The following is a 12,807-nucleotide window of genomic DNA, read 5'->3' on the forward strand; positions in this document are numbered from 1 at the left end:
ACTCACCACTTCGTTGAATAAAGCCCTGGGTGAAGATTCCCCTGCTGCCTCCCTGAAGCAAACAGGAGGCAGCTTAGGTAAGGTGGCCACATTGCTTTACTTGATGGAGTATAAGCAAACTCAATGGCCTTCCTGTCGACTGGGAGAGAGCCTGGAAACCCAGGAACTCTTTTCAGGTGGAAAGACTATTTCTCATAGCCCTTAGGAACATGGAGATTTTATCAACCAAAAACCTTTCCAAAAAATTCTTCAGCCCAAAAGACCACATTGTAAAGAGACAGTTTGAAGGGAAGGAAGATAGGAGCCTGGTGGTAGAACAGGACCAGAGTGAAGCTCGGTTGGGTGACCTTAGCTAAGCATTTCCAATGTTTGGCTGCTGTTGTTTGCGGAACCCTACATTCTGAAAATTAAAGTTTTTCCTTCTTCTTTTTTTCAAATTCACTTTTTTTGTGGTTAACCGCAACATTCATTTAAGGCACTTTCTGAAGAGATTAGGGGTATGTCTGATCAACCCTTGCTCCAGCTACACACATACTTTGCCTGGAGAAGGTTTGAGAGTTTGGCACTGGCTTGGCTTCATGTTATACCTCCTTCATGGCATGGTCTATAGTTTCCTGCCTCCTCTCCTTCTGGACTGTGCGTCTCAGATTTGTTTCTGATTCTCTTCGCTCCAAGTTTTTGGAGATTCTCCATTTCCTTTAAAACCAGGTGGCCACAGAATCCTGTGTGTTTCCTACTGAAGCTTAACAAAAATGATTAGGGGTCTGGAGCACATGACTTCTGAGGAGAGGCTGAGGGAACTGGGATTGTTTTGTCTCCAGAAGAGAAGAATGACGGGGGATTTGATAGCTGCTTTCAACTACCTGAAAGGGGGTTCCAAAGAGGATGGATCTAGACTGTTCTCAGTGGTGGCAGATGTCAGAACAAGGAGCAATGGTCTCAAGTTGCAGTGGGGGAGGTCTAGGTTGGATATTAGGAAACACTATTTCACTAGGAGGGTGGTGAAGCACTGGAATGCGTTACCTAGGGAGGTGGTGGAATCTCCTTCCTTGGAGGTTTTTAAGGCCCGGCTTGACAAAGCCCTGGCTGGGATGATTTAGTTGGTGTTGGTCCTGCTTTGAGCAGGGGGTTGGACTAGATGACCTCCTGAGGTCCCTTCCAACCCTGATATTCTGTGATTCTGTGAATTAAGAAACTCTGACTTCTCAGATGTAACTGACCCCTAATCTTTACTCTGGGGGCAAAATCCCCCCAACCCAGAAGGCCTGCACAAAGCTTTTTGCATCACTAAGCCATGTTGACAGGACTTGAGAAGTGTTCTGGCCATGCGCTGATTTTCTGCCCAAAGGTGAATTTCACCCTTAGTGTCCAACATGGCTCTTCAGTACACAAGTGAGATTTCTGGGCTGGAGAAACTGAATTGGTTATACTATTTTTATTCTGTTGTTTCCTTAATGCATAGTCACCTGAGGCTGTTAAGTTGTTCCCACCCCATTGGTTATGAGGTTCTCATTTCATATCCCCTGGACATTTAAATTATTATAGTATCACAATGAAATGTCACATTGACAGCTTACCGCTTAAGGTGTTTCATACCATTATTTATTGTAATTCTGTGCATCTTCTCCGTATACATTACCATGCGCCAAACAAAGCAAATCGCCTTCCCTCGTCCCCTACCCCACCCTTACCAGCAGTGCATTTTAGATTGGTCTTGACTGATCTTTATTTTGTAGCACATCATACAGTCACAAAGCAGCTCTAAGCTTTACACACTTCCAAACTAAAAGGTCCTTTTTCTGTCTTCAACATAGTAAGAACCCAGTTTACAAAGGCCATAGATTTAAAATCTCCATTGACTTTTCACATCCCTGTGTGTTCAACTTGAATATCAGTCCCCAAAAGGAAACATAATGGGATTCAGACTTCAGTGAGAGCAAATCCCTCATTTTTCTTTGTCTTTCTTTTTGCTCTTTCTCTGGCTGGTCAATTCATTAAGTTTTTTATCCAGGCGCCTCTGGAGATGAGCTCTTTTTGCTGGGTCCAGTGACTTGTCTTTTGAACCACTCCCAGCGTAGAGAATTCCTTCTCTGCTAATTCTCTGCCGAGCTTGTGTTTTGGCCTTCTCCCCACACCCATGAATCTGTAGGAGACACAACAATAATTTTGGTGGCAGACCTGAAACTGCCCTGAGATGTTACCCATAAGATGCCTTATGAATGAGTGGCATTGTTAGAGCCTGAAGTTCCTCATGCAGAATCCTAAGCTTGAACATACTTCACAGTCCATAAAAATGTCCACCAGTTATTTATAGCCCTTTTAATTCAGAAACAAAATACAAAAATAATTTGCCCAATAGAATACACACGGTAATTAAATCATCCCTTTAGACAGTTTAAGTATTTTGTTCACAAAGTCTAAACATTTTGGGAGATCACTGCTCCATCATCTGAGTTGCCAGATTTTTTAAACTTCTCTTATACCATCTGGTGAAATATTAACTCTGTTTTCTAACCTGCAGTGTTAATGTCTGCTATTTTTTTTCTCTTTCATTGAGAGAACGCATCTAAAATAGGTCTTATCAAGCAGGTATTGCACTTAAAGTCAGAAAAGTGACTTTGGAAAAAAAAAAAGCCACCTTTTATTCAAATATCTGCCCCTTCTGTGTGTTTGGGTCTATTAATACTGGGAAAATTTTCTAACTGGTTTTAAAATCAGGTCAGCTAAACCAGTTTCAAAACTGGACAGAAGTGTAGCGAAGATTCTGTTTAAGGTAGCCTGATTCACTTCAAGTCTTTTTAAGATCATTACTGGTTCTGTAAGACAGGGTCAGGCCACCTTAAATCATTTAAAACCAGGCTGAAACTAAAGCTGTTACCAGTTTACCCAATCAATTTAGTTCAACCTATTTTAAAACCAGTTTGACATTTTCCCAGTGTAGACAGATCCTTAGAGTCATATTACCTGATTCTTTTATTGACGTGACAAACATTTTTACTAGTTAGCATTACAGGGCCAGGTGGTAAACTCTTTGGGGCAAGGACTATCTTTTTATTCGGTGTTTGAAGAGTGCCTAGCTCAGTGGAGTCATGGTCCATGAGTGAGGCATGCCTAGGCACTACAATAATATAAATAATATATGTTAAGAAATAAAGAACTGGATTCTGATCTGCCATATGCAACATAAACATTACTGCCACCTAAATTCTTATTCTGGAGTCTTTGTTACCATTGCTTACGTAGCCAGAGAGAGAGAACACTGTTGGGTTTTCAGATCCCAGAGACAGCTTGCAGTGCTGACAGTTACAAAAATCTTCACATAGATGATGTATATGATCTAAAAATCACTGAGGGAGATTAAATATGGAATCCCACAAAGTCATTTTAATAGGAATTTTGGGACCTTTGGGGCCCTATCTGGTACCATTTGAAATCAGTGGGAGTTTTGTTAATGACTTTGGCCCTGATTCAGCTAGGTACTTAAGCATGTACCTAAACTATGAATAATCTCAATTCTATTCAGCAAAATTCTTAAACAACACACGAAATGGGATTTAACAAGGGCTTTGCTGAATAGGAATGGAGTTACACGTGTTTACAGATAGGCATACTCTTAAGTCATTGTTGAATTGGGGTCTTGATTAGGAAAAAAACTGGACCCTTTTATGAAGACTGTTCAGTCCCCACATGCACATCAATCCCAATAGGAGCTAAGAGGTTTGGTTTGCATGTTAATAGCAAGCCTGACCCCTTACTAGTTAAGACCGAAGTCTGACCTGCTGAACCCAAATAAACAAGCAACAAAAAGATAGTGAAGCAGGTTTTATCCTTACAATTAATTCCCATTTAATTCTTCATTATAATTCATCAAGGAAAGAATCTCAATTAGATTCTCCATGAAATGAAATTCTGTCCAAATCAGATTCTGAATGAACATAAATACAAATATTCTTTGCCATGGAAATAGATCTTGTTTTTTCAGTGGAATAATCTACACTGATAGTTTACAGAACCAGCTAGGTTTTTAGACGTATAGAGGATACTCTGCTGGGTGATGTAACGGCCTGTGTTATGCAGGTCAGACTAGATGATCATAACAGTTCCTTATCCATTCTGGCCTTAAAATCTATGAATGTCTGACAGGGTGGCATAGAAAGTTCAGATATACCCGCTTTTCATCTCTGCAGAGCTGGGTGCAGATTCTTGGTGTGGCACATGAAAAATCAATTTGGTGGTCTCCTCATATTTCCCAGTGAAAACTGGATCAAGCTGCCATGCAATCTGGCCTAGCAGGAAGTCTGCTCAGGAGAAGTCCAGTCTAGGAATACAGAGACTCGGGTGCATTGAAAGAGTAGCATGAAGGAAGTTTACAGAGAGACTGGATGGGTAACTCGTTCAGCCAAACATGTGGACACAACTTTTGGAATCAGAAATCAAAATCTCCAAACAAGAAGCAGCTTCCTCAGATCTACTTACTGAAAGGGAGGAACTGATGAGGTGTATGAGGACAGAGAAGTTTAGAACCAGTGACCATGAGTTACTTGAGTTTACTCAGTTTAGAACTTTAACTACCTGTGTGGCCTAGGTGTATGGCCCTAGCCTCTAGTTCCAAAGGTTCTGGGTTCAAATCCCAGCTATGCCCTGGCAGCAATGGGTACATCTCCGGCTGCTTTAATGTCAAGACTATGCTAAATTGTTATAATTAATAACAACAAAAATTCTGAAGGGATATTAAACCTCATGCTTCAGCTTTTAAGCCAATTGTTAGTTATTGGAGACATAATATGGGGGGTGGCCAATTATACGACATCTACCTACTGCGGGGTTTCTTACGGAGGAATTCTAGAAGGGAGGATAATTAGCGAGCCAAGGCCTATAGCTGGGATTTTCAGAGGTGTGGCACCTGACTCCTGGGTGACTTTGAATCGGACTTGGGTGCCTAAATCCCTTCAGACTCTGACAATTCCAATCGGCAACTGTTCTGGAAAAGAATTCAAGAAAGAAGAAGTGGCCGTTGCAGTTTTCTGCTCAAAGATCTGAGGTTAAAGAGAACCTGCCCTGGATACAGAAAGAGAAGAGGCAATCCAAGAACACTCAGCCTGTAAGGCTTGGCAAAGAAAAGGCAAAAGCATCAAAAAAAGACAGATGAGCTGATTCTAGCCACCTGTGTAAATGGGAATGAAAAAGGCTTTTTACAAACATACCAGGGAGGAAAAAGTTCCTAGAGAGAAAGCAAGTCCACTGGATAGAGCACGGGACTGGGACTCAGGAGACCTGAGTTCTATTATCAGCTTTGTCACTGGCCTACTGGATGACCCTGGGTAAATTATGTCCCTGCACCATGCCTCAGTTTCCCCATCTGTAAAATGGGGACAAGAAAACTACAGTGGAGTGAAAAATTGATTTTTCAGTTCTGGACTCACACTGAAAAAACACAAAACCTAGTTCAGTTCAAACCAAAACAATATTTTGGGGTTCTCTCACCAAAACTAAAAACTGGGGGGGGGGAATTAAATATCAATTAAAATTGCCTTTTTTGAAATGACATTTTCAAAATGAATCATTCTGACATTTCTGATAATTTTGTTTTGGGGGGGGGTTTTGAGCTGAAACTATTTGCCAAATTCTACCCAAATTCACAAATATTTTCCATGCCCGAATAATACATTTTTCAGCAAATCACTGGAGAAAAAACCACCCAGCTCTAAATGATACCAACCTCCTTTGTAACATTATATGAAATCTACTGATGAACTGGGCTATATAAGAGCTAGGTATTATTATTATTTTTATTAATAACTGAGGAGGGAGATGGGATCAACAGTACTGCTCACCTGCTTAAAAGTAGGCATATACTTAAATACCTTGCTGAATTGGGGGCCTCATCTTGCACCTATCATGATGGCACATTAGCACCTACCTGTCCTATGCCTGGCTCTAGCCAGTGCTATTAGCTTAGCATCACATTTACATAAGCATTTTTTTTAAAATCTGTCATCTAAAAAACAATGAATAAGCTAGAAGTCACTTATGCAACTGCCATGTGATTCATCTCCACATGCTCATCTAGAGTTAGTTACATGCACATAAAGCAAACGGGTTTTTTTTAGATCAGAGCATATTTCAAATAGTGTATTATCCCCTAACACTTCTGATTGGATTTTCCTTGCTGATATTAGGACAAACCGACGGGCCTTGTCCTGGTATCAAGGACTTTGTGTATGAGATTGTCACAGTGGGTATAAATAGAGATAGGGGGTTTTAAGGAGCATCTTCTACATCAAGATGCCCTGGAGAGCAAGAACACTGAGGGCTTGTCTACACTTACTGGGGGATCGACACAAGGCAATCGATGCATTGGTGGTTGATTTAGCGGGTCTAGTGAAGATGCCCGTCAACATCACATAGCGTGGACCCCGCAGTAAATAGATCTAAGTACGTTGACTTCAGCTACGTTATTCACATAGCCGAAGTTGCATAACTCAGATTGATCTCCCCCAACAGTGTAGACAAGGCCTGAGTGTTAATTGCGAGCTGAGGAGCAAAGAAAGGTTTTGAGGTGAGATCTGCAGAGAGGAAGTGACTCAGACTCTGTGGGAGGGAAAGGACTCCAAAGAGCTGCATTATTTCAGCACTAACACATTCCCATGCTTGGAAACAAAAAATATGCTGGACCTGACCCTTGACAGCAAGTAAAACCTTTCTCAAGTCTCTGCTGGAGAAAAAGGTGAAAGGAGATTTTTTTTTACCATCAATAGAAAACAATTCAAATCAGTCTAAACAGCTAACACAACAAAGCCCTGTGTAAAAAAACCAACAGGAGCAAATGCTCCATTTTTTCATCTCTGGGGGCTAACCATCACCTCTAGACTTGCTTCTATGTCTCACTCACATTCTAGCAGGGTGCGTGTTGGTTTCATTATGGTCATTATCTGTATTGCAGTAGTAGGCTCCCCAGCGGAGATCGGGCTCCAGTGTGTGTTAGATACTGTACTACTTACACAGTCACAAGGATGGGAGACAGAAGTGCTATTATCTCCATTTTACAGATGGGGATCTGAAGCAGAGAGAATTTAAGGGCTGATCCTGCAAGGTGCTGAGCGCTCTGGTCCCAATCCAGCAAAGCACTTAAGCACATGCCTAAATGCTTTGCTTTACTGGGGCCAGAGTGCACAGCAGCTCTGCACAATCAAGCCCTAATTCACTTGGGAATTAAATCCACCTTTTCAGATCCCCAATACTGCGCCAAGATCATCCTTTCTTCTTTTTTATTTCTATTTTCTAGAAATGTAAATGTCAGAGATCAGTAACAGAGAGAAGCAGCTATCACCAGGAGGACTTCGTAGCCTGTGTACTGCTAACAAAACCTGTATGCTCTTTGCATTCACTTTTTACAAATGCTCCTGATTTATAGGGTTTCCTCCAGAACAAAATGGTGCTCAGATTCAGGAGCAGAGCCTTCATTTTAAACTTCTCTGAGAAGCCAAGAGCAATGCTAAGGAAATCAGCCTCAGAACGTTCAGTAGGAAAAGTCAATTTCACAAGTTATAAAAATTCAGCTTGTGTCAAGCTTGGTCAAGAGACTAAACAGATGGCAAACTCCTGGCAATGCACAGCCCCCTGCACTCAAACAGCTCCTCAGGGCTGTCTGAAGTGGACACACACAGCTCATACCTCTGGGATGTGATGGCTGAGGCAGTAGCGCCTGTTGCAATGCAGACAGAGCTGTCCCAAGGTCGTAACGCTGGCTTTACACCTGGGGAAACCACATATATTGTCAGCTTTCACTGCTGCAAAAATCAGGGCATCGATATCTTCTTCAGCTGTACTGTCCGCTCCGGTTTTAACCACAGTCTTTCCTAGAAGTCCAGGGAAAAACCCAACTGTTTAATTGATTACCTGACCGTTATCAAATGAACCCAACAGACAACGGGCTACATTCTTTGCTGGTATTATGGGGGCAGCTCTATAGATTCCAGAGAGCTTCGCCCATTCACACCAGCAGAGGATTTGGCCTCAAAACACCGCCAACCAGCCATGATCAGCAAGAACAGTTGCCGAGAGCCAGATACTACAATGAGATATACCAAGTGGCATATGCCACTGACACATATGCATGGTAGTGGATATGTAACAGTAAGTAGCACACATCTCAGATTGTAACCTGTTCTAATTGTTCCTATAATCAGTTTTTCTTCACCACCCTGGTGTTTATCTGCCTTCCACTGACTGGGCATTGTTAGGACACTCACTGGTAATGCTGAAACAGATGGCTGCAGGCTCCTTGTGCTATAAGAGCTTGGCCATTGAGTTAAAGACTCATGTGGCCTTAAGCCTCAAACAGTTCTACCTCCTTCTCGTCATCCCCGACATTCCAATGTTTGCCCCATGTGTCTCTCGTCATCCCCGACACGCCAATGTTTGCCCCATGCGTCTCTCGTCATCCCTGACACGCCAATGTTTGCCCCATGCGTCTCTCGTCATCCCCGACACGCCAATGTTTGCCCCACGTGTCAATAAGCCTATTTCTAAGTATGAGAGTGCAGCTTCCAATCCATTCTACACAACAAACAGATCCAGGCCCCAGCCATCTCCTATGATCATCTAGGAGCTATTTCTTTGGAGATGAGCATCAGTGACCTTTCTGAAAGTCTAGTCAGATGGTCTATGGACGCATACACAGCTCATCCCCGAGGGGAAACGTAGGGAATTAATGAGAGCCCTGCATGGCCTCGATTTAAGCATGGTCAATAATTCTATTGAATCCCTCATCTCACGGAAACTGTCGAAGACTATGTCTCTCTGGGGATAAAATACCCCCGGCTGGCGGGTCAGCTGACTTGGGCTTGCTGGGCTCGGGCTTCGGGGCTGAAAAACTGCTGTGTAACGTTCAATGTCCACACAGCAATTTTTTGCCCCACAGCCCAGGCCCCCTGAGCCAGCTGACCCAGGCCAACCCCGGCCCTGCCACGGTGCTTTTCTCCCCATGCAGGCCCTTCCCAAAGGGGGCACTATTCAGAAAAGGGCTGTTCTATCCATGCGCAGAGGCAGAGAAACAGGCTGTAGCTGGGAGTACATTACTAAAGCAGTGCAGTGTTCAGAGGTCTGACATAGCTACAGTCTTAGGCTGGGATTTTCAAAGCAGCCTAAGGGAGTTAGGCACCCACTGAATTTCAGCAGGAGCTGGGCACCTTAATTTTCTTAGGCTCTTCTGAGAAGAGCCCAGGGAACAGTGACAATGGGAAGCCTGCAGTGTGACTGGCTTTTGCTATGGAAATAGCGAATCTTCCTAAAGGCGGGGAAAATGTTAAAGAGGAAAAGCCCTGGAAATCCCCGGAAGAAGGGGCCTACCTTTGGCTTCCTTTTTGTGTTTCCTTCCAGCTGTTTCCTGCAAATTGATGCTCAGCTCCTGATTCTTTCTGATGCTCTCTTCCTGTTTGGCTTTTTCCCGTTGCATTCTCTCCAGGTGCAGCGTTTTCAGATCCACTTTCCCTGAGCTCATGCTGCTTCCTCCCTTCTTGACAGGGGCTAGCGCCTCTTTGGCAGGGTTTTGAGATTCGGCAGGAGGGGTTTGCTCACTGCCACCCGTATTCACTGGAGAGGAGCTGACGGTGGTGGTTCTCTTGCTGATGCTGATGTACCTCTCTTTCCCCTCCCCGGTGCTTACATGCTGCAACCCATATTCTTCGGCCATTTGGTGCACCAGCATCCTGTCATGAGAGTTTAAGGAGGAAGGGAAATCCAACTGCATCTCGCTGCTCTCCAGAAACTCTACCATCATGGCTCTGAACTTGCCTGAATTGTCTTTCATCTCTGGTCTTTCCACCCTGGCTTCGTTCACACCCTGCAAGGGACCTGCTGCTGGCTTGCGTGTGGATGGTTTTGTTGGATTTGGTTTGGATTTCCAGCCTCCAGGCAGAGGTTTCGGAGCAGAGGTTGTGCTGGTTTTAGGCCCTGCCCCTTGCTCGCTATGACCTTGAGAGTTCTCATGAGAGTAATTTTCTGGCACGATGTCGTCGAGGTACTCGAAGGCCGTTCGCACTTCCCCATGCTCACTCAGATAATCCACCAGCCGTTTCAGAAAGGCCTGGCTGCCGACGGTCCGCGAGTCACAGATGACTGCCACATGGCGTCGTGCCCGAGTCACGGCCACGTTTATCCTCCGGTCTTCAGCGAGAAAACCCACCTCGCCTACAAAACACAAACCCCCGCGGGCCATCAGAAACTACAGCCTGGTGGTTGGCCATGCAAACAGCAATGTTTCCATAGTAAAGGCCAGATCCTCAGCTGGTGTAAATCAGCACAGGTCATTGGAATTACAGGGGTTTACTCCAGCTGTGGATTTGGCCCCAGATATTGTATTGGCTGCGGAGTGAGATAGCAGGGAGCACAGGATCTAGTGGCCTGAACACTGGGAGGCAACAACTCCTGTTCCATCCTGGCTCTACAGCTGATTCCCTCTATGACCTTGGACAAGTCATTCAACCTCTGCCTCAGTTTCACCATCTGCTAAATGGAACTAACAATATGTATATAGCTCACAGGTGACAGAATGGATAAATGCATAAAGGATTTGAAGATGAAGAGCATTATACAAGGGCTACTATCTGGATGGATTATAATGAGGGCTCAGGAAGGAAACAGCAGGGAATGCCTGAAATAGAAGGGGAAGCTACATATTAGAATTACAACACACTGGCAGAAATCAGCCTTCACGGCACCTGCCCACCCATAGTCTGTCTCCAGCTATCGATACCAGTCTCACTTTCACAAGCAGAGAAATATACCAGTCCCAAGTTACACCCCCTTCCCCATGCCCACACAGACGAAGGGTTAAAAATAACAAACATGTAGGAGATTACACCAAGTCTATTTCTGCTCTCTGGCTATTTTCTCAAGGAGCCGAAATAACAGACAGCAAATGCCAGAATGACTCAGCTCGCCTCAGCTAGTGAGAAGGCCAGTGTGGGCGGCTCCTGAGTCTCCTGCTTCTATGGATAAATGGGAGACAACTGGAAAAATAAACATTACGCAGATCTAGGCGACAAGCTTCATTCTGAGCACCTGAGGATCATGATGCAGAACGAATTAAGCCACATTGGATTTTAATAGCTAATTGTGTGTGGCCACGTCTCTGTGCTCCACGACCTGGCGTTAATTGCCAGATATCACTGGCAGCTTGCAGAAGCACTAACGTGCTGGAATACGCTTCTCCAATCCCTCCTGAGAATCTGACTGCTGAGAAAGTTCTACTTATTAAAATCCACAGCAATACAAGTGGGCTTTACTGTTGGATTTTGCAAGTATATTTAGCAGTCATGAAAATGTGGAGCCAGGCCAGGACCGACACTGGTCAGAGCCATTCATGCCCCTGCTGTTTTAGTTGCTGGTCTTCACTGGGCAGAGGCTGTCAGCAGTGCCAAAGTGTGGGCTTTCTCTGACATACACCTTGGGAAATAGGATAGATTTGGGCTCCTGTCCTTAGTGAAGTGCTGTCACCTACTGTGACGCCTCTGCTCAGATGCCAACTAGATGACAACAGGAGCAGACTGTGATGGGGAGTTTGGGGATGTAGCCACCTATACTGAATTCATTCTGGGTAAGACACCAACAGCTGTCAGATGGCAGTGAGCCCTGATTACTAACGGCTTTCAGTCATCACCACCAACACCCTCTCTTCTCCGTCAATCTCTTCTCAAATCCCACTTCTTCCATGAATCCTTCCCAATTCCTTCTCTCACTCTTAAAACCCTGCACCCCTCCCTTTCCCGAACCACTGCTCAATGTCTCGTCTGTAACTGTCTTAGACTGTAAGTCCTTTGGGTCTCCCTCTATGTCTGAAAGGTGTGATGCACACAGGGGTGAAAGTAACTTAAAGGACTTACGGGTACGCAGGGCCGGGGTCCTGAGGGGTGGGGGGGCGGCTCAACCAGAACGGGTGGGGCCTTTAAATCCCCAGGCCTTTTAAATTACCGCTGGAGCCTCATGATAGCTGTAGCAGCGGCTGGGAGCCCTGGAGCTCTGGCGGTGATTTAAAGGGCCCGGGGCTCCGGCCACTGCCGGAAGCCCCGGGCCCTTTAAATCGCTGTCTGAGCCCTGGGGCTCCTGGCCACCGCTACCCCAGGGCTCCGGCAGTGGGGCTCTGGCAGCGATTTAAAGGGCCAGGGGCTCTGGCCGCTGCTGGGAGCCCAGGGCCCTTTTAAATTGCCGGCCTGGGGAAGCTGTCCTCTGCCGGTATGGTCCGCTGCGTACCGGCTCTTGCCAGTATGCCGTACCGGACCGGCTTACTTCCACCTCTGGATGCACATTTATGGTGCTATAGAAATGATTCTGAATGATAATCCTTATGGTTCAGAGAGTGCAAGATGTGTTGCAATGGGCCCCAATTACAAGGTTCAACAGATTGAGTCTAAGAAGAATTATGGGGTTAGAAGGAACTGCCCAGGTCGTCTAGTCTAACCCCTGCCACGCTGCAGGATTTGTTGTGTCTAAACCATCCAAGACAGATGGCTGTCCAGCCTCCTTTTGAAAACCTCCAGTGAATAAGACTTCCAGCTTCAGGTGACTAGCCTCATTCCAGCTATTATCTTCCCCTGTATTCACTGATAGGAAAGAACTCAATTTTCTGCCCTAGATTTTGCTCTGAAAACAAACAGTGTTATGCATTATTTACAATAGCAGATTCAGGTTGCTCTTTCTCTAAGGGAGAAAGCATGCAAAAAACAGGCTTCCCCAGGAATTCCGCGTTCTGTGGGGAATGTCTGGGACTCGCATCCAGGTAGGAAGCCGGTGATGTGAGTGCAGGAC

General features: G+C 45.0%; 1 protein-coding gene across 4 annotated transcripts in view; it reads right to left on the minus strand.

Annotated features, from left to right (window-relative positions):
- Positions 1-1,573: 1,573 nt before the first annotated feature.
- The window catches only part of IGHMBP2 (immunoglobulin mu DNA binding protein 2), an 85,007-nt gene continuing 73,773 nt past the window's right edge, over positions 1,574-12,807 (minus strand). Inside the window, exons 13-15 of one of the 4 annotated variants that reach the window (XM_024113453.3) lie at positions 9,352-10,191; positions 7,675-7,756; positions 1,574-2,143 (exon numbers count right to left, since the gene is read on the minus strand). In XM_024113453.3, the coding sequence (XP_023969221.1) occupies positions 1,987-2,143; positions 7,675-7,756; positions 9,352-10,191 (1,079 nt within the window). In that variant the 3' untranslated portion in view covers positions 1,574-1,986. Of the gene's footprint in view, positions 2,146-7,667; positions 7,860-9,351; positions 10,192-12,807 lie in introns of all 4 variants that reach the window. The other 3 variants (XM_005313219.5, XM_042862114.2, XM_042862115.2) reach the window with 3 other exon arrangements.

This window comes from Chrysemys picta, chromosome 4 (genome assembly GCF_011386835.1).
Source record: "Chrysemys picta bellii isolate R12L10 chromosome 4, ASM1138683v2, whole genome shotgun sequence".
NCBI lineage: Eukaryota > Metazoa > Chordata > Testudines > Emydidae > Chrysemys > Chrysemys picta.